We start from the raw sequence: 21,816 nt of genomic DNA on the forward strand, positions 1-21,816 counted from the left end.
TAGTTAACATGTATATAAATTTAAACATAAGCAAATCGATAATGATAATGAACTAATGAATAATAGTTCATGTAATAATATTTGTTGTTAAATTATCATAATAGAAGATAGAGTACTAATATAGACAAAGAATGATGTGAGATCTATCATATAGTTATAAATAATGACTTCTCCCACATTGAAAGAAAGAGTAACACATCTAAGAATGTGTAACTATAAAAGAGAATAATCTAATACACTCTCTTCCAAATTAAAGCTTCGAATCCAACTTTATGTATTGGCATTTTAAAAATCAAAAGGTCTAACTTAAAGTATTGTTTATTAACTTTTATAAATAAATTGTAATCGTTATAAGTTGTAACTTTTCGTCTTATTCAATTTTATTATCAATAAAATTGCAATTTTTACCTTATTGTTTGAATTTTATTTATGCACATTTTATACATAATAAAGACTAAAAAGACTAAAAAAAGAGTAAAGGTCAATTTTGGTCCTAAACATATGACTGAAATACAAATTTGGTCCAAAACATTCACTTTTTGAAAAACGGGTCTATAACAAATGAAATTTCATGTCGATCCGGTCCTTTTTTAACGGCGCCGTCAATTTCCAACGGTCAACCTTTAATTAGTGTTTTGTTGACCGGATTAGCCATTTTTTATTACTTTAGCTAATTTTATTTTTTTATTAAAATTTCTAAAATATTTGTAAAATAGAAAACCCTTGAAAATAAAAATATGAAATACATGAATCATAATCAATTTTTTTAATTCTCCATCTCTTTCATTTCTTCTTCCCCACACCACCAAGAACCTAATTTTCTTTCACTGCAACTTGGTCCAAATTTTGAATCATGAATGTAAGTCACTGAATCTATGTCCCTGAATTCCAACAATGTTGAAATGCATATTAAGGTTCTGAAACTGGATTTGAAACATCTACAAAACATTATGGAATGCTATTTCGTCGAAGATGAAGCGGAAAAATAGAATAAAATACCGTCAAACTAGTCCAACATATTCATTATCAATATCAAATACGTCATGAACATTTGCAATTCTAAGCATGGCCAGTGCCGATTGATGTCAAAAAACCCTATGGCAAACAAGTATCCACCATAAAAAAAACAGGTACCCACCTTCCAAAAGCCAGTACCCACCATAAAAAAAGTAGACAACAACAAAAAACAAGTATTTAGAGTGATATGAACTAGGGTTTGTCGTCCTCCTCCTTGCTTCATCTCCTTCCTGTGGGACTTCGCAGTCGGCAACCGTCATCGCCGCTTCCACTTCCGCAGCTGATACGCTCGGATTTTGCACGGTTTTAATGTCATTATTTGGTCCGTTTTGAATGTCAAAGTTTCCATAAACTGAAAACTGAAAATGATCTATCCTAGAGAAAAAAGTAAAAACAAAGAAAATATTGAGTAATTTAGTTTCTAAGATGAAGATTATTGGTGGTGAATCCCTCGTCTTTCATCATTTCCCTGAACTTCTTGCTCTCCTTCTGCTCCCAAAAATCAACTTCAACTCGAAGCTCTTCATTCCCATACTCCTCTTGCTCCTCTACTATTCTCACTGCTGAAATGGCGGCCGACAAGCTACAATGTTTCAGATATATATATCTAAGTGTTGGTATTTCTCCAATGCCTGAAGGGATCTCAGACAATTTGGATAAGCCTACCAAAACAAGACTTTCCAGAACTGGAAAATGAGAGCTCTGTGCATTCCACTCTACCAATCCACAGTATTTGATCTGCAGGTATTTCAGTCGGACAAACATCCCTTCCTCCAAAGTCCACTCAGGTTCTCCGGCCCCATAACCATCAGTAAGTTTGAGGACTTCAAGATTCGGCAACGAACCAATGGTTGTCAAATCTCCCCAACGTAGGCAGGAATTCCTCAAACACAACTTCCTGAGCGAGCTCGGGAAGCCAAGACTTAACGCAAAATCGCGCCAATTTTGCCTCAAATTGAAATGGCATTTCAGTGAATCCAATTTATTGAAGCAGCCAATATTGTGCTGAAAACACTCTGTGCTAGTTGCCTCACCATTATAACTTATTACCAACTTACTGATACTAGGGATCCTCTTACATGCCTCTTCACTTGTCTTAAAATTCTCCACTTTGGAAAGTGTTTGCAGGTTTGATAAAAACAACTGCATCATCTCGGCCGCGACTCACAGGAGGATCAGGAAGACAAACCAGCTCCAACTCAATATGCGGCATCTCCCAAATTTCAGAGGGTGCAATGATCTTTACGAGGTGACCTTTTATAATCAGTGTTTGCAAATTCCAGAGCTTTAATACTGAGGGACCCAGACACAAAGACGGTAGAGGATCACAATGCATGTTGTCATCTATATCCCTCATCAGATTCAAGTCACGCGAGAGGTACCGCAAGTTAACTTGCTCAAACTTGGCTTTTCAGACAATCTACATCCAACCTAACAACTTTTTCACGACCCATTTTTAGTATTTTCAACAATTTGAAGTGAAAGGGAAGCAGTCCAGGTTTGCACATCACAGCACGGACGAGATTTGCTGATTTCAGAGCATAAAACACTTCATAGTGAATATAATCACCTGTGAATTCTCCTTCAATCGCGCTCTCTTTCTAGAGGCCTCGCACTAAGCTTCAAGACACAAAGGAACTTCTCCTTTCCAGCCAACCTTAAGCAGAGCTCTCTTAACAGATCATGAATGTTGCAAGATTTGATTTTTCCATTTCTGCTCCATCTTTGAACAGAAATGAGATTCCTGTCAACCAAGTCCTTTAAGTGAGCCTCTGCAATTTCTTCCAAGCTTTGTTCCTTATTTGGTTTAAGGAATCCCTCCGCAACCCAAAGTTTAACGAGTGTTGAAGCATCTATAACTTCGTCTTCCGGAAACTTCCCCATATACAGAAAACATGGCTTCAGATAAGCAGGCAAGTGTGAATAACTCAAATATAATATACTAAAGCATCGACCATCCTCTGCACTACTCATCAAGAGCGAGTTTATATTATCAGCAACGAACTCCCAGTAATCTACCGTCATTGATGATTTCCTAAGATGACTTCCAATCACCACAATTGATAGAGGAAGTCCTCTACATTGTTGAGCAATCTCCTTTCCAACTTTCTCCAATTCAAAAGCACAATCAACATCTTCTCCAAATGCATTTTGACAGAACAGCTTCCAACTTCTATCCTCATCAAATAAATCAATCACAAAAGGGAAACCGCAAGCCAAGTTTGATAGCCTAGTCGTTATAACAACACGACTCCTACTACCATTATCAGGAAAGAAATCTCTAATCTCATCCAAGACTTCTCATCCAAGACTTGACTATTGCATATATCATCTAAAACAATCAAATATCTATTGCAACACAACTTCTTGTACAATTCATGACCTAATTGATCAACAGTTGTTGTACTACTGCTTTCTTCTTTACAAAAAGAGAATTTGTTTTAGAATTTGTACGACATCATATTGTTGAGAAATGGTAGCCCAAGCACGAAAGTCAAAATGCTCTGTGATGAGAGGTCTTGATGGAATGGAATATTTGGGCTGCTCATCTTTAAATCTGCTTCCGTCTTCAACTTTAACAACCTTTTTTTTATGGAGTCCATCTGTTCAATAATTTCCAGCAGGTTTTTATCAAAGGATTTTGTATTGATTGCTTTCATATTCTTCTTAATGCTGGCCTGCAGATCGAGCAAGAAACTGAAACTTTTTCTGTCTAGATTAACAGTGGATCCAGCAAGAATCTGATCCACTAATTGAGATTCGATTAAATCTTCAGCCGCATGAGCTGCACCTATAATTTGGCCCTCCAAATCCAATTCTTCTGCGTGTTTGGCACCTCCATGAGAAGTATAACTCTCAATGAAATCCGGGAGGAAACTGACATTTTGGAGAAGAGATTGGATCAGTTTCTCATCAAAAGAAAAGGAATGAAGAGGATGATTCTGGATCTGATCCGTGAGATTCATTAGAGAGACTAGAGCTGCATAAGCTGCCATTTTCAAACTCTGTTCTTTCTTTCAGGATTTCAGCAGACAAATTTGATCGTATCCAGTGTTTTAAAAATCGGACTGGACCGGCCGGTTCGATCGCGAATCGGTAGGTTATCCGGTCCGATTCGGTAATTTAAACCGTCGACCGGTTGACTCAGTTTTTGAAATATTTTCTGAAAATCACATTCTGCTGCCGTCGCGAACCTGCTCCCAGATGCATAATACCTTTCCCACTGCATCTTTTCTTCCCTTTCTCCATAGCCCCCTCAAAATAAATATCATTAATGTTCAAACTTACTTGGTAATGGATCGAAAATCTGTATATCTAAATTAGTGACCATAACAAGATTGAGTGAGAGAATAAAAAACTAAAAGAGGATTGAAAAAGACTTAACAACATGGAAGAATGCAGGCATGCATTTTTATTCAATTATAAATACATAATATTAACTTCAACTACATAAATGTGTATGAGCCGAGGAATTAAGCTAGGATAAGTATTTTGGATTTTAATTTTGAATTCTATTTTATTTAAAAATACATTATATATTTTTATGTAATAAAGTATATTATTGCTACAGTATTCCGGTTCAACCAGTAGTTCGACCGGTCAGACCAGTTGAACCGTGAACCAGTAGCCTCGTTGGTTCGCTTACCAGTCCGGTTTTTAAAACTTGATCGTATCAATGTAAAGGACAACTTTCCAAACATATCTCTAATGCGAGATGGTGTTAAATGTTGACTTCTGATTTAATGTTAATATTAAATCTTTTTGGACCCTTTTATGGCCAATATATATACTTGGGCTGAGAACTAGGCCCACATACAGGAACTCATTCACAAATCACACTCATATCTTGCTTTTCTCCTCAGAAAAAAACTCATCTTCTTTCAAACACACTCCTACATTTGAAAAAAAAAAACATAATACTCCACAATATTATCAAATTTGAATATCAGTATCAATATCATATTTATAAATTTTGAAGAAAATTTATAAAGATTGTGATTGAAAGCTGATATTTTATTTTAATGGACGCTAGTGTCGTTGTGATAAGAGTAGATATTTCGAATAATGGACTTTTTGCCATCACTAAATAAATGCCAATTTGATGTTAATAAATGAAAAAAAAATCGTAGTATTCCATGACGTAATCCATTACTACTAGTATATTATTAAGAGCAGTTTGATTATATAGATAATTAATCATTTTGGAGTTCTATGATATAAAAAAATAGTCTAAAATATGTGTTTTATCATATTTTATTTATTTATCTGTTATATTATTTTGTTCGTGACGGGTGGAGATCGAAGTTTGTTGCTAATTGTTAGACTCATTTATTTATCTATATGGAGTATTTATTAGTAGGATTCTTTTTTTTTTCTCGAGAAGTTGCTATGCATCTTTTTGAAGGTGTGTTACGTGATGCGTCATTCGCTATATATTGTATAGTATTACAGACGCTACATTGCCAAAATATGACATAACTTTTTATTAAATTATACTCATAGAGCATCATAATTATCACTGGTTTCCCAACTAGTTCAGCCTAGATAACACATATAACTGATTAACAATAAGTCAATAATTATAGCTTAATCATTTCATCCTTTTGATGACTGGTATGTGATCTCTAAAATATATTAACTGGATATGATGGCTTAATCTGCATGATTTCCATGTTTGATTGTTTTCATAAAAAAAAATTCTGTTATAGTATATACGTGATTTTATTCAATTAATCTTTGTTGTAATACGAAACTTATAGAGAAAATTTTGGTTGAGTTGGACTATGAAATAGAGATAAAAAATGTTTTTGCATTAATATGTTGGATTGAATTGAGTTGATGATAAATATAATCAGATTCTATCAATTGAAAAAGATTTGTACATCTAATTAAATTTATTGTTGAACTAGTTAACTGACTAACTCTGATCAATCTCAATGAATATAGAAATATTTAAAAGGTTGAGCCGTATCTAAGTTTCACATGCATATACAAACATATTTATTTGTACCCAATTAAAAATGCATAAACATTAAGATAGTAAATGCAGCCCCATGTATAGTCGTATAGGCATGTAGATTACTATAATTTGTTAAAATTATTGAAAGCGCACACTTAGCTATAAATTCTGATGTTACTGTACCAATAACACCATGATTTAATAATTTAACGAGTGATAACATAATATACAGTCAAAATATGACTTGTTATAATTTTGATTTAACTAACGATCATTTGCTAGTAATTTAGTAGTACTCCGTAAAAGATTTATTCACTTAAAAATTAAAGAAGTTAAATAGTAAAAATATTTGAGCATTAAGCTGTAAACTTATTAATTACTCCTAGTAATTTTTATTGAATCATGTGACTGCATATCTTTATCATGATTGAATTTTCCTATACAAATTTTCACTCACCTAACAGCATACTTTGATTTTATGCAACAAAGACGGTTCAAGACTGTCAATTTGCAAACCAATATTATTCTTCTATACTGTTAACTATTTACATTAAATTTCCTTTAATTCGACAAAAACAAAGAATACTCACATTTTAGGGTAAAGGTGGACATAAAAGTTATAACAACTATATGATACCTGTAAATTGTAATACCAAGTTAAATGGGACCCCATAAAGAGGAATGCTAGCTCACTTTTGCTAATTTCATTACTTTATAATTTAAGAATTGTTGAATCATTATACTAATCACAACTATTTTACCAATTACTAAGAAAGACGAAACAATATATGATGCAGTTTTTGTACATTTGGGATTTGGCACTGCAGAATATTAGAGTTAAAAATGTAGCGCACTTCATATAGTAATTAGTCAATTTGCGTGCATTTTGTTAGGCAGTGTAAATTTTATTTTTTGCTAGTATATCTAAAATAAAGTTATGCAATTAACTATTTGAAAAATGATTATAAGTACTTCTATCCCAACGAAAGTAGTACTCCTAGTATAAGTTTATGTTTTAATTTTTCTCAACCAAGTGATTCGTTACTAAATTGAAAATACTTTTATTTTTTCTATCACCATTTAATTCATAATAAATTGACACCGTACAAAATTGTGTTGTCTAATGAATGATTAATCCTCTTGTGATGGAATTATAGTAGGATTAACCCATAAAAAGATGAGGTTGCCAAATAAGACTTCAAATTGGAATTTAACATAATTATACAGGTAAGGGTATATCAGTAAAGGAGCCACCGACCAACCGCAGAACTCCACGTGGCAAGTTATTGCAAGGCAAAACATTAAAAAAAGCAAAGCGTCAGTTGTATAGATCATATGGGGTTGGGGAAAAGTCGCATTCCACTTTTGTCTGACATTCCACCTCTGCCACTTTCTCTCCACTGAATTCCATTTCTGCCCTTACTGTTCTTTTCTAATGCCGCCTATGTCCCTCCTCTCTCATCGCCGAAATTTTTTATTTACACAGTAAACCAATTCTTGAAAAACCCACCAAAAAGACAAGACTTTTTCCACTTTCTTCTCTGTATCTCATTTTATCTCTACAGTCTCTCTATTCCTCGACATGGGTTGACCTTTATCATCTTTTATGTTTTTGGTGTAATATTTGCTCTGTTTCTTGTTATTTTGTTTTCAAGTTCTGCTTTTCTCGTGGAGTTCTGCTTTGACTGTGGAGTACTTATGCTTGTTCAAGTTCTTTGCTTTTCTCGTTAATAATTCCTCAATTTTGATTTTGGTGTTTGACTTGATCGGTTAAGATCTGTTGGAAGTGTGCTTCTGAACATGTTTGCTTGTCTTATTCGCAAGAAATTCACTGTACACGTCTTGTGAATTCATGTTTTTCGATCTATTTGTTTCTCTCAGTTTGATGATTGTATTTTCTGACTATTTAAACCCTTGAGTTACTTTATCTGAACTAGTTCTTGGACTGTCTGAATCTTGCAAGAGGTGACTGATTGTGTTTAAAGAGATTATTCTCTATTTTTTATTTTCTTGTAATGCCCGGAATTGTGATGGATGAGATTCATGAAGATGGGAATCGTGGGATAGTGAATGAGGATGGAGATTCTAATTCTTGTAAAGACAATTCAGCTGTGAGTAACACACCTGCCGCCCGCCAGACTGTTGCATGCATGACTATTAACCTTGATCAACATACATGCATGCAACGTACATGCATGCGACATATAGTGAGGTGGCTGTGACGTGGCGTTAGTAAAGAGTCTTGACCAATGAGAAGAAGACAATGACGTGTTAGCAGCCAATAGGAAGGATCCTACGTGGAAGATACTAAGTTGGAAGACGGCGTGAGCTAGCTTGAGCTAAGAAACAGAGTATAAATAGTCGATTGCTACTCTTTCTTTAGTTTTAGCGTTGATATTGTGAGTTGTACGTTTTGATAAGCTCCGATCGTGGATCGTGAGCTCCTCTTTGATTCGTTTCTCCGAGTTGTAAAGACTTTCGATCATGATTGTTAATTCAGTTCATTCTCATTGATTGTCATTGTCTCATGATCGTAGTTCATCGTTGAATTCTTGTGAAATCAATGTTGTGAGCTAAGATAGATAAGTTACGAAGAATGATCGTAACAAATGGTATCTAGAGCCAACGTTCCTCGGAAAATGACGTCGGCGACGCGATTGACGGAGGAGGAGGAGATAGAGTTGGAATGGGAGAGTGTATGGGAGAGGATTAAGGACAGGATGGAAGCCTCATTCTGCAAATTCAAGCGAGAACTAGATGCTGACTTAGATAAGATACGGAGGTCACTTCAAGACATGTGCTCGACGATGGAGACAACGGATGTGAGTTCCGGCAGCTGCAAATTACAATTGGAGCTTCCTAAATCATCCGACAATCTGGATTTTCAGAAATCAATCGATGTTGATCGAGTAATTGCTGATGAGGATCTAATAGAGCAACACAACAGTGGGAGATTTGAAGAAATGGATACAAAATTGGAGATCGGAGTGGAGGATGGTGCAAGAGTGTCGATGGAAATTAATACACGGGAGATGGAGAGCTTCATTCCTATGGGGAAATCAACCGAGGTGAAGAAAGGGAGGGAATTAGAGCAGGATACACTCAAAGGAACAGAATGCATATCATATGCTCGACAAAATGCGTCAATGAATGAGTTGACTATGGTTTTACCTATCTCGACATATTATAGCTCGTCACTATCGTGGCTGCTCAATTGGTTTCCGAGGCCTACGGTGAAGCTAAAGTTCATGGCTCAACATGGTAAAGAGATTGGTATTGAGAGTAATGAGCAACGGGCATCGACCGACCGGAATTATGTGATAGTATTGCGTGAATTAGGTTGGTTGTATGATGGAGATATGGAGGAGCAGGTTGTTGCATACGTGACAATGGCTAGTGAACTTGGTTGGTTAGCATCAAATTGGTTTACTAGGCCCAAGGCAAAGATGGAAATGGAGAGGGTAGGAATAGGTGATTTGATGGATATCTCTGTATTGATGGAAATACATGAGTGTGGTCAAAAGATGGGGCATAAAGTAGATAACCTTTTTCTTTCCACTAGTGCACAATCGGCTGGAAGTTTGGTGATGCATAGGATTTATTTCCTTTCAATGAAGTGGTTGTTGGATTGTGATCCTAAGCCCAAGGTGAAGATGAAGTGTAGGGTTGATTGTGTTGAGTTCTACTCCAATTTCAGTCACCATTGTAATAGGGTTGATTGTGTTGAGTTCATGGTGGTTCCAATTGATAGTTGTAGAGTCTTCAAAGGGGGTGGTATGACTAGAGCTACTCATATGCAAGTAACCGGAGCATCGGGCTACGTCGCCATATGGCTCGTCAAATTCCTGCTCCGGAAAGGCTATACCGTCAAGGCATCCGTTCGTAATCCCAATAATGCAAAGAAGACTCAGCACTTGCTTGCACTCGATGGAGCCAAAGAGAGACTTCATTTGGTGAAAGTAGATCTACTGGAAGAAGGGTCCTTCGACTCTGTAGTTGATGGCTGTGAAGGTGTTTTCCATACTGCATCTCCTTTCTTCAATAACGTCACCGATCCACAGGCGGAGCTGATTGATCCTGCAGTGAAGGGAACACTGAATGTTCTTGGGTCATGTGCCAAAGTGCCGTCTGTGAAAAGGATTGTTTTGACATCGTCTATAGCTGCAGTTGCATACAAAGGGAAGCCTCTCATACCTGAAACGGTAGTTGATGAGATGTGGTGGTCTTCACCAGAGTATTGTGAACAGATGCAGTTGTGGTATGTTCTTTCAAAGACATTGGCTGAGGATGCTGCTTGGAAGTTCGTCAAAGAGAAAGGTATTGAAATGGTTGCCATAAACCCAGGAATGGTGATTGGTCCGTTATTGCAACCAACACTAAACGAAAGCTCTGCAAATATATGCAAATTATATGCAAATTGCAATTTGGAAAGCTTGATGAGGTTGTTAGTTGTACTAAGCCATCGCCTTTCACATGGAGTGGTTGCTCATTGGTTCTCTAAGCCAAGGGTTAAAATGAAGTTGGAGAAGATAAAGCCACGAGAAGCTTTTCTATTAGGTGACTGGGAGTTGGTGGTGTTTCTTGGTGACTTGGAGTTAGTGATGCTTCTTGGCTTTTCTTGTAGCTGGCCATGTTCTACAGTGAGCAATTCTGAGTGCTTCTTATTAGGCATAGGAGGGATCAGTGTGGAGGAAAAATTGAAGGTATGGGAAGGTAAAGCACGAGAATATTGGCTCCATGATTCCTTGTGGACAAGGAATCTTAGGGGGGGGATTGTTACGATCACAAATTGTAGAAGGAAGATCGCCGGCCGACGCTTCTTGGGAGTTTGCGGATGTGATTAAAGCCAGATTTCCATGGTTCCTTGTGGAAAAGGAACCTTAAGAGGGGAGTATTGTTGCATGCATGACTATTAACCTTGATCAACATACATGCATGCAACGTACATGCATGCGACATATAGTGAGGTGGCTGTGACGTGGCGTTAGTAAAGAGTCTTGACCAATGAGAAGAAGGCAATGACGTGTTAGCAGCCAATAGGAAGGATCCTACGTGGAAGATACTAAGCTGGAAGACGGCGTGAGCTAGCTTGAGCTAAGAAACAGAGTATAAATAGTCGATTGCTACTCTTTCTTTAGTTTTAGCGTTGATATTGTGAGTTGTACGTTTTGATAAGCTCCGATCGTGGATCGTGAGCTCCTCTTTGATTCGTTTCTCCGAGTTGTAAAGACTTTCGATCATGATTGTTAATTCAGTTCATTCTCATTGATTGTCATTGTCTCATGATCGTAGTTCATCGTTGAATTCTTGTGAAATCAATGTTGTGAGCTAAGATAGATAAGTTACGAAGAATGATCGTAACACAGACCCCAGAAGCTCCACACAATGGGGATGGCGGCGAAAATGCGGAAGGGGGGGCTGAGGCCTCCATTGACCAGCTCTATGAAAATGTGTGTGAGATGCAGAGTTCTGATCAATCACAATCTAGGCATAGTTTTGGATCTGATGGTGATGAGTCACGGATTGATTCTGAGCTGCGGCATCTTGTGGGAGGAGAGATGAGGGAGGTGGAGATAATTGAAGAGGATGAAGAGCTGCAGAGGCCGGATAATGGCGATTCTGGTAAGAAGAAAGGTAGTTCAGTGGAGAATTCTCAATCTGTGGATGTAGTCACCCCTACTGAACAGTCAACCAAAGCTTCTAACTTGCAGTTAGAATCTGAATTTTCTGGAATATCAAGTTCAAGTCCGAAGAGCAAGAGTCTAGCAAAGCCGCCTATTGATAGGAGTAGTGAGAAGAGTTCTAAGAAAACGTCTCTGGGTGGTTTGTTCAAGAAACACAGAAACTCTGCTGCTGGGAGTGTGAAGCTGCAGAAAGGAACTGAGGATCAATCTGAGGCTGGATTGGAAAATCCTGATCTTGGACCGTTTCTTCTGAAGCAAGCTAGGGATTTGATGTCGTCTGGGGATAATGCTCGGAGGGCTCTTGATTTAGCTCAGCGCGCTGCTAAGTCATTTGAGAAGTGTGCTGATGGGAAGCCAAGTTTGGATGTGGTTATGTGTTTACATGTAACCGCAGCCATACACTGTAGCTTGAGCCAGTATGGGGATGTTATTCCGGTATTGGAGCATTCGATTGAGATTCCCTTGGTTGAGGAAGGGCAAGATCATGCTCTTGCTAAATTTGCTGGTTATATGCAGTTGGGAGATACTTATGCTATGTTGGGCCAGCTCGAGAATTCAATTTCGTGTTACTTGAGTGGTTTGGAAGTTCAAAAGGAAGTGCTTGGAGATAATGATCCAAGAGTGGGTGAGACTTGTCGGTATTTAGCTGAAGCCCACACTCAAGCAATGCAATTTGACGAAGCGCAAAGGCTTTGTCAAATGGCACTGGACATACATAGAGAGAACGGAGCGCCTGCTTCTCTTGAGGAGGCTGCAGACAGGAGACTGATGGGGATGATCTGTGAATCGAAGGGAGACCATGAAGCTGCTCTCGAGCATCTTGTTTTGGCAAGCATGGCTATGGTGGCTAATGGACAGGAATCTGAAGTGGCTGCTGTTGATTGTAGCATTGGGGATACCTATCTCTCTCTAAACAGATATGATGAGGCGATATTTGCTTATCAGAAAGCACTTACGTCTCTCAAGGCTTCTAAAGGGGAGAACCATCCGGCCGTTGCTTCTGTTTTTGTTCGTCTAGCTGACTTATATAACAAGACAGGGAAGTTTAGGGACTTGAGATCCTACTGTGAGAATGCCCTCCGGATCTATGAAAAACCCTTCCCTGTTATTGCTCCTGAGGAAATTGCTAGTGGCCTCACTGATATCTCAGCCATTTATGAGTCGATGGAGGAGCTTGAGCAGGCACTAAAGTTGCTACAAAAGGCTCTAAAGATGTATAACGACTCTCCAGGTCAGCAAAACACAATTGCTGGCATTGAAGCTCAGATGGGAGTTTTGTACTATATGTTGGGAAACTATTCTGATTCTTACTCATCATTTAAAAACGCAACAACAAAGCTTCGTGCTAGTGGGGAGAAGAAATCAGCTTTCTTCGGCATTGCATTGAACCAGATGGGCTTAGCTTGTGTGCAGCGATATGCAATAAACGAGGCTGTTGAATTGTTTGAAGAAGCAAGGGGCATTCTAGAGCAAGAATATGGACCATACCATCCCGATACGCTTGGAGTTTACAGTAACCTTGCTGGAACCTATGATGCTGTTGGAAGGTAATATACTCAGCTCACTACTAATCATACTTTTTCAAGAATCTTAATATTATTGAAGCATTTCTCAATCTATAGTGATTGTCTCTGACTTGATTCATTAGCTGTAATCTGTAGTGGATTTTACTTCTGGTTTTTGCTTTCATTTCAACTCACACTAGTCACTCTGTATCACAGTACTTCTCAAATTTTAATTGGTTTGGAAAAGTTGGTCGAATCGATTATTATGCAGTTTTATAGGGCAAGAAGTCGGTTATGTTAGGTTTTCATCTTGAATATGTCTGAAGACTTGCTGATTTCACACAGGTTGGATGATGCAATAGAGATTCTTGAATTTATTGTGGGAATGAGGGAGGAAAAGCTCGGGACAGCACATCCAGACGTCGAAGATGAGAAGAAGAGGCTGGCTGAGCTACTAAAGGAGGCAGGCAGGGTCCGTAACAGGAAAAACCGGTCACTGGAAACACTCCTTGATACGAGCCAAAACACGAAGGCTGCGAGCAGCAATGGTGGTGGCATTAAGGTGTGAGAAAGATAGCTGTACAGAGATCTTTACACAGTTTTTTTCTTTTTTCCATACAACATTAAAGAAAACAAAAAAGAAAAAGAAAAAAGGTATACATGATTGAGTTTGGTGGCCATTGAGGGCTCGTTTGGTTTCGTTGATAGCCAAACATGGGTTTGAAGATAGTAGACTCCAAAAGCATGTTGGAGGATGGAGTTAACAATCACACTCTCGTGTTTGGTTGAAGAGATTCATATCCCGAGATTGTAACACCTCTGTTTGGTTTGGGTTGCATAAAGTATAGATAGGCAATACGGAATGACGGTGTTGTCCTCAAATATTTGTTAAAATCCCAATTTGCCCTCTTCATCCCTAAATTGGGGCTGCCAATTTAATACGCGGTATACCCTAGCTCCCGCCCACGCAATTGATTCCGAAGGACTTCTCAATCACCTTGTGGAATCGACGACGGCGAACGAAGGTTGAAGCTCCACCACAGGTCTGTTATTCGGTTATCAGAAGTAGTTAGGCTGTTTTGCCAATGTGACTGTTGCTACCAATCTGTATTACGTAATATTTGATGAAAGCCGATGGCGGCGAAAGCTTATTCATGGTTTCGGTATTGTGTCAACCTACATCCATACATTTATTGTGTTTGTTATTTGCTTTCTTTGTTGCATATAAAACCAGGAAATAAGTATCACAATTGCTTCATCATATGGCATCTCCACACCGAAGCGCTAATGACAATGACGGGAGTCCATTACCAGATGGTAATGTCTTCATCTAAGCTCCGTTCTTTTGCGTAGGAGTTACGGACGTGATAGTGCCCTGCTTTTTTCGGTGCAGGTAGCTCAGATATGGTGCCCAACAAAGGGGTAATAGCAGCTGCAGGTGCAGGTGCAAGACGTTGTTGGACAGAACGTGAGGAGACTATTCTTATGTCACCCATGAAAGAGTTGGCTGCAACCGGTTGAAAGTCCGATAATGGGTTTCGTTCAGGTTATCTGACTCGTGCTCTGGAGGCACTTAAACGTGAATTTCCAAAAACTGATATTTGTGTTCACCCTCACATCAAGTCAAAAATCACCACCTGGAAAAAGAATTACTACTCTCTAATGCAAATACTTGACCGTAGTGGAGTTGGTTTCAATGCGGATGGTGACTTCAAGATAGACATCGATGATGAACAATGGACACAAGTTGTGGCGGTATAACTAGTCAAATTTTGTGTTTGGATATAGTAGTATGTGCTTATGCAAGTGTGTTTTACTTTCCCCCCTATATCTGTTATTATGGTGTTTGATTATCCACTGTTAGCTTCCGTTTGAATGATTCACGCATTAGTACCATGAGTAAGTGAGTTTGGTAATTGTGGCTGCCTGTTAAAGTTGCAACTTTAACTTTATTAGTATTTGAAGTCTTATTTTCAGTTGGCTGTACACATGGTTATTGGTGTCTTTTGTTGAATGTGTCTTCAGAAAGACATTAATGCCAAGTACATGAGGAATAAGTCGTGGCCAATGTTCAATGACTGGAAGGAGATTTTCGGCAAGGACCGTGCGGATGGGCTTAATGTAATGGACACCGGGGAGGCTGTTCAAAAGATATATGGTTCTAAGGCTGATGCTGGTTCAAGTTCAGTCAAATCTTCACCGATGACCTTAGATGAACTATTCCCAGATGAAGTTTTTACTGGAGGTGTAGTGCCTGAGATGGTAGATGAGAGCACCTCGGCCCCGGCCCCAGCGAGACTACCTGCGAGGGTACCAACCAAATTGTGGACAAGATGGACAGTGTCCTTGCTATGATGAATCGCATCCATGAAGACACCAATGAGCGGCTGAAGGACATATCTAACCGAATTGGTTATGAGTTTGATTTAAGCACAAAGAGAACCGAGGTCTTCAACCAGCTGAAAGGCATGGCCGGGCTCACCATCAAACAACAGTTTTATGCGGCAAAGAAGTTAGTAAAGGAGCCAGAGCTAATGGATCTGTTCAGGGGATTGGATGAATGGGCACGGCCGGCGTTTGTGCTTGATCTCCTGGAGACGGATGGAATGATTTGAAATTGGTGAAGTATGTGGCTTTTGTATGTATTTTGTTAACTATCGGGGTTATAACTTTATGCCTGTGTATGTTTATTACGGCGCATGCATCAGTTTGCAATATGGCAACTAATTTTTTTGGCTTGTTACTTTGGGATGCATAGCCATATTTTGTATTATGGATTATGACTGTTATCTCTCCAGCAGTTGAGAAGGTATTTCGTATATAAGGCGCACTTGTTCATGTTAGCTGCTTCGAATCATTTTTTGGCCTTTGTTTTTTCACTTCCAACACAACACGCGTTTATTATACTTATAATTCAATAAATCAATGATGCATCGAAGTGAACGGCCGTTGTCAAATCTGGAGAAAAGTTATTCTAATATTCCATTACATATTGGATCAGGCAATCACCCGATGAGGTCTGTCAATTGTAACTGCATTTTTTTGGCCTCTACCGAGTTGATATTATGGCACAATGTTGTAGGAATGTTGTCATCAAAGCAATACAAATACGAGTGATTATGACATTGATACGAAACATTAACCACATCTAAAGCCCACGTAGCACTTACATCAACCATTAAAAACGATCAACTGACATTGTCACATACATTACGCCACGGAAGTTACTACAACTGCATATAGCTACGTACTTCATTCCAACGACCTTAAGGCCGATCAAACCACACTTCAAATTGGACCACAAAGTTATCAACGAGCTTGAAATGGCAACGAACCCCTTCAACCAGATTGTTCTCTTGTTTGAATCGACCCCATCCATGCTTAACCCATATCTTCCTCGAGTTGTGTTTGAGTGTACATAGCCACGTCCCCCCTTCCGTTACCAGATGCACACCCGCTTGAATTGCCCCCATCGGGATATGGCGCTGCCAAAACCAATACGGGATCTCAAGCCTTCGATTGATGTTACTCGGGGTGAGCGAAATGACGAAAGTAGGGATGCCGTCGACATTCAGTGCCCTGCTATCGTCCACGTAGTCTTCGTCACCCGTTGATTCAGATTCATTCTCCGAAGGCACGTACTCATCGGAAGTATCGATGCCCGGAGAGTCGTTTTCATCCACACCGTCGTCTTCAATAACTACAACGAATATGACTTATGTTTTTGTCCAAATACTACAACGTATATGGTTACAAGTGAGTTTACCTTCCATGTCTCCCTGCGGTGGACAATTAGTGTAGCGATCAAACCGCCTTACATTGAAAATACCAGCACCCACCAAAGTGAAGATGAGATGATCGCCGTGCACGACTCTAGTAGCACGAACAAAATTACTCCATTCGGAAGTGAAGTAGAACCCATGCTCAAGCTTCAGAATTCGCACTGAATACCGTGTTCCATTAGGCCATACGAGCCTACAGTCAAACGGTAGGTCATGCCCATGAATCCCGACGAATTCGGGAGGTAGTCGCTGCAAGTTATTAGTTGAATTCAGTACAAGAATAGGACAATTTCATACGTATTATTGTAAGATACCAATCTGTGTTACCATGTCATCCTTGCATCGATCCTGATGGAATACCTTCATGAAAGCCGGAAGCGTTGGGTTGTCCGGGTCCTCATCCGCCATAGCTATCTCAATTCAAGATGAGCGTGTCTTTGCATCGGCTACCGCATTTATTGGAATTCCTCTATGAACCAACTCATAATACATTGAATATTATGAAAAGATTATTCAATGGTGAGTGTCTGCAAAAGCTGCCGACTGGTTGAATGCATTGAACCAAGGTATTTGACTATTTGTGAACATTTTGGTAAGCACGAGTTGGGGTATTTAAGATATGGTTGTGCATTTACAACACTGAATATTTTGATTAATAGTTTTGTATTGTAGTTCTATGTAGACACATACAAATGGTGGGATTATAGTACAAATTAACAAATTGTGTGATTGTAGTTTGATTACGTACAGTGGGAGTATGTTTACAAAGATTGTGTGAAGGTGGCTACACAACGCTACTTGAGTCGCCGGAAACCACAGTAGATTGAGTTTATGTAATATTAATAATACAATACTTACTACTTAATAGAAGCAACAAACTTGTTGCTTTCATAAAAAGTCATTTGATAATAGCAACAACATTACATAATATCGGTCTATACAACGTAACGGACAGATCGGGAACAACATTAGATTTAAAATACCAACGATGATGAACTAATACAAACAGACGAATCAGACGATCAACCACGCAAGCTCCTGGTCACGGTCGATCAAACCACACATAGAACTGTATATCTTGCGCATCGACGAGCTTAAAATGGCAACGAACACCCGGGAATAAAGCGTTATCATCTTTAAAGCGACGCCAACCGTGCTTGATCCAGATCTTGCCCGAACTATGTTTGAGGAAGAGCCGCCAAGTTTGGCCTTCAACAAGGAAATGCACGACATCCTGGTGAGGAGCGGAACTGACGTGGAGTTGCCAAAAGTCTTTCGGAATTTCAATGGTTCGCTTGATATTTGACTTAGTAAGCTTCAACGTCCATGTGGGATACTCATCGGCCTCAAGCGCACCCTTACCGTCGTCGTAGTCACTGTCTTCCACTGACTCCGATTCAACGTCGGATGGGGCATAGTCGTCCGACGAATCTATGTCTGGAGTGTATATCTGTTCGTCCTCTTCCTCCTCGGACAACGCTACAAAACCAATTATAACTTAATGTGCACATGAAAATTTATTACGGTTGTTACATGCTTACTAATAACGTCAATTAGATATTTTTTCAAATGCAACTCACAAATAAGATCGCTTCGCGGTGGGCATCCGGACCCCGACTTGTATCTTTTGACGTGGAAAATCCCCACATCGACGAGGGTGAAGCATAGTGTTTCACCATGGGAAATTTTATTCCCACGCCGGAATTCAGACCATCCAACGCAAAAGTAGCATCCACTCGCGATATTCAACACACGGACTGGCCATCGGGAGCCATTTGGCATTACAAGTCGACAATCAAACGGCAGCTCTTCCCCGTGTTCCGCAACCCATTGTGGAGGTAGACGCTGCATACAATACAAAATTTGCTTTAATTATAATAATTCGTTTCAAACCGCCAAGTGGCAAGTCATTTACCATTTCCTCTTTGTTGCGAGCTCCGGAGAACACTTTGATGAATGAAGGAAGCCTTTGGTAGGCGCCATACGAGTCGTCGTCTGCCATAGCTTGGTAAAACAACATTGGACGGCTGGTTTACATTGTGGTACCTTATTTATTGGGCCGAACTTATCTATCAATGAGAACCCTATTTACATTCAATGACATGATTTGTCAATGCCAAAGGCTGTCCGAAGTCAAATTGGTTGGTGTGGAATTTAATGAATGAATTGAAACCAAGCGTGTTTCCAAATGCAAACAGTATTGGTTAAGTAGGGTGGGAGTTGTGGTTAATGCAGATATGTACAAAACATAGGTAGTGTCGGTTGTGCCAATAACCAAACCAAAACAGTACATAACAAGGGGTGACACAATAGGGAAAAAAACCGCAGTGTTATGTTACAAACACTAACTAAGCTAGAAACATGCTTATAGATAAAGTTAATACATGCAGCTGCCTACTAAGGACGGTCAAACCAAACTTGAAATTGTGGAGCAAATGCATCGACGAGTTTGAAGTGGCAACGAACCCCTATTACTATATTGTGTTGATGTTTGAAGCGAGCCCACCCATGCTTCAGCCATATCTTCCGAGAATTGTGTTGGAGTGTACATAGCCACGTTCCCCGTTCGGTTGATAGATACACGCCCGCGTGTAGTGCCCCGTTCGGAATATGGCGTTGCCAAAAGCCATATGGAATCTCAAATCGGCGATTGATGTTCGAAGAGGTGAGTGTAACTGCGAATGTAGGGAACCCGTCGATTTGTAGTGCCCTGCTATCGTCCGCGTAATCGTCATCAAATGTTGTTTCCGATTCAGTCCCCGATGGCACGTATTCCTCGGAAGTTTCGATGTCCATTGCATGGCTACCTTCCCCCTCGTCGTCTTCAACAACTACAAAACAAATGCATGTGGGTTTTAAAACCAAATATTGTAAAATCCCCCCATGATGTGAATCAGTCTTACCGTGAACGTCTCCTTGCGGGGGACAGTGCGTTTCGCTATTGAACCGTTTAACGTTGAAAATTCCACTACCTACCAAAGTGAATGTGAGTGTATCTCCGTGTAGAACGCCGGTTTCTCGAACAAAATCTCTCCATCCGGATGCGAAGAAGAACCCATGGCCCAGCTTTAGCATTCGCACTCTATACCGTATACCATTCGGCCAAACAAGCCTGCAGTCGAATGGTAGCTCATGGCCGTACATCCCAACGAATTGGTCTGGTAGACGCTGCATGCAACAATTTCATACTTGCAATCAAAACTCGGCCAATCTCATGCATAAATCATCAACACATAAACCCACATACCATGTCGTCATGGAATCGCCCCGCGTGGAAAACCGTCATGAAAGCAGGGAGTCGTGGATAGTCCGGGTCGACGTCCGGGACGGCGTTAGAGCCATCAAGTGCCATTTTTTAAACAAAGACTATTGATATAATTTGACGAGAGTTTCTATAACTGGCTTACCGAATTAGTAGTGTGATATATTATGAAATCTACGGCATTTGCATTAACTTTAATGGGTGAGGAAGGAGGAGTTCATTTATGGAGTTTCAGTCGGTGATTGACCATGCAGAGTAACTGTTTGAGGCTATGTTTGAGCTACTACTATACATCAAATACAGAAGATAAGTTTCTGATCAAACAATGTAGTAAATAGTGACGAAAATTAAACATCCCTGCATGGGTGATTGACCAAAGACTGCCGATTACTTTATGGTAGGTGGGAGTAACAAACCAATTTAATGGGGGTGACTATATTCACTTCATACAGCTATGAGTCGATAGTTGTGTGGTTTGGTGGGAAAATTAATGTACAATATAATGCTATGCAATTTATCGTGGTGTTTAATTAAGGGAAGTACCTTCCCACAATTGAAATGACATTTATCTAACTTGAGTAAATAAGTCTATGAACCAACTCTAGGCGGTGCACATGCATGCATGTTTACTTAATTCTACATAAACGAACCTCCATTCCATTCCATAGATCGCACAAATTCTCTAACGCACAAATCAGCCAATAAGCGCCATGAACCCACTTATCCCAAATCAAGCGACTTTCTTCTACAGGGGCAAGTGGACCGCATCTATGGATACGTTGTTGCTTTCTACTGTGATCAAGGTTCGACCTAGCCGCTCATCGGCAGATGACTTTGTGACGGATGCGGTTCTCAACCATGCGTGTATGGTAATCAATAATTGCTTTACCACTACAATAACTTGTGCTGACATTGTGAGTCGGTTGGAGCTCCTACGAGTTCGACTCCAGACTTTCAACGAAGTTGTTAGAACACCGGGAGTCCGATGGGACCTTGATGAGAAGCGCATCATTGCTGACAACGAAACTTGGAAGTTTATATTCCGGGTATGTCGTTCACTCATATGCATATATGCGTTGAATGCTAAGGGCTTTATAATATGATAAACGGTCTAATCCAACTCGTTTATATTAATTTTTTGCAGACAAACCCCCTTGCCGGCGCGTACTATTACCGCGACGAGGTGGAATACAGCCGCTTAACGACCATGTTTGGGCTGCGTGATGGGAAGAATGAACCGTCGACGGAAGTGATAGCCATATCCGACACTACGTCGGTAATCGTGATTACCGATTCCCCCGTACCAAATGCTCCAACTCGTGCGAAGCATGCGATTTCACCCCTTGATCCCGATGAAGTCAATTCGCCTTTTGTTCAGCCATCAACCATGGTTCGCCGGAAGCTGTTTGATGAGCAATTGACCAATACGGAACAAGGATCATCAAGCAACGCTGGAGGCTTTGGGAGACGAATGGATCCTCCTAAGTTGTTTCCACTGATGCCATTGTACTCATCGCCGAAAGGTTCCTCGTGCGCGTCTTGGAGTCCTGCAGCCCCAGGGCGCAAATCCACCCCATAAGTACCTAAGTCTTGCCCCCGACCGGTC

General features: G+C 39.8%; 3 protein-coding genes across 3 annotated transcripts; 1 reads left to right on the top strand and 2 right to left on the bottom strand.

Moving 5' to 3' along the window:
- The first annotated feature begins 7,533 nt into the window (after window positions 1–7,533).
- Window positions 7,534–13,734, top strand: LOC121802083 (protein KINESIN LIGHT CHAIN-RELATED 3-like). The gene is made up of 3 exons (XM_042201648.1): window positions 7,534–8,118; window positions 11,344–13,208; window positions 13,512–13,734. Exons 1-3 carry the CDS (start codon window positions 7,993–7,995, stop codon window positions 13,732–13,734), a joined length of 2,214 nt encoding a protein of 737 aa, XP_042057582.1. The 5' UTR covers window positions 7,534–7,992.
- A 2,698-nt stretch (window positions 13,735–16,432) lies between these two features.
- LOC121804265 (B3 domain-containing protein REM5-like) lies at window positions 16,433–17,356 on the bottom strand. Its single transcript, XM_042203771.1, has 3 exons — window positions 17,309–17,356; window positions 16,933–17,197; window positions 16,433–16,866 (listed from the first exon to the last, which is right to left on the bottom strand). Exons 1-3 carry the CDS (start codon window positions 17,354–17,356, stop codon window positions 16,433–16,435), a joined length of 747 nt encoding a protein of 248 aa, XP_042059705.1.
- Window positions 17,357–17,940: 584 nt separating this feature from the next.
- Window positions 17,941–18,950, bottom strand: LOC121804266 (B3 domain-containing protein REM1-like). The gene is made up of 3 exons (XM_042203772.1): window positions 18,864–18,950; window positions 18,529–18,793; window positions 17,941–18,427 (listed from the first exon to the last, which is right to left on the bottom strand). Exons 1-3 carry the CDS (start codon window positions 18,948–18,950, stop codon window positions 17,991–17,993), a joined length of 789 nt encoding a protein of 262 aa, XP_042059706.1. The 3' UTR covers window positions 17,941–17,990.
- Window positions 18,951–21,816: the final 2,866 nt, after the last annotated feature.

The sequence above is a fragment of the Salvia splendens genome, chromosome 5, assembly GCF_004379255.2.
Source record: "Salvia splendens isolate huo1 chromosome 5, SspV2, whole genome shotgun sequence".
Lineage (NCBI taxonomy): Eukaryota > Viridiplantae > Streptophyta > Magnoliopsida > Lamiales > Lamiaceae > Salvia > Salvia splendens.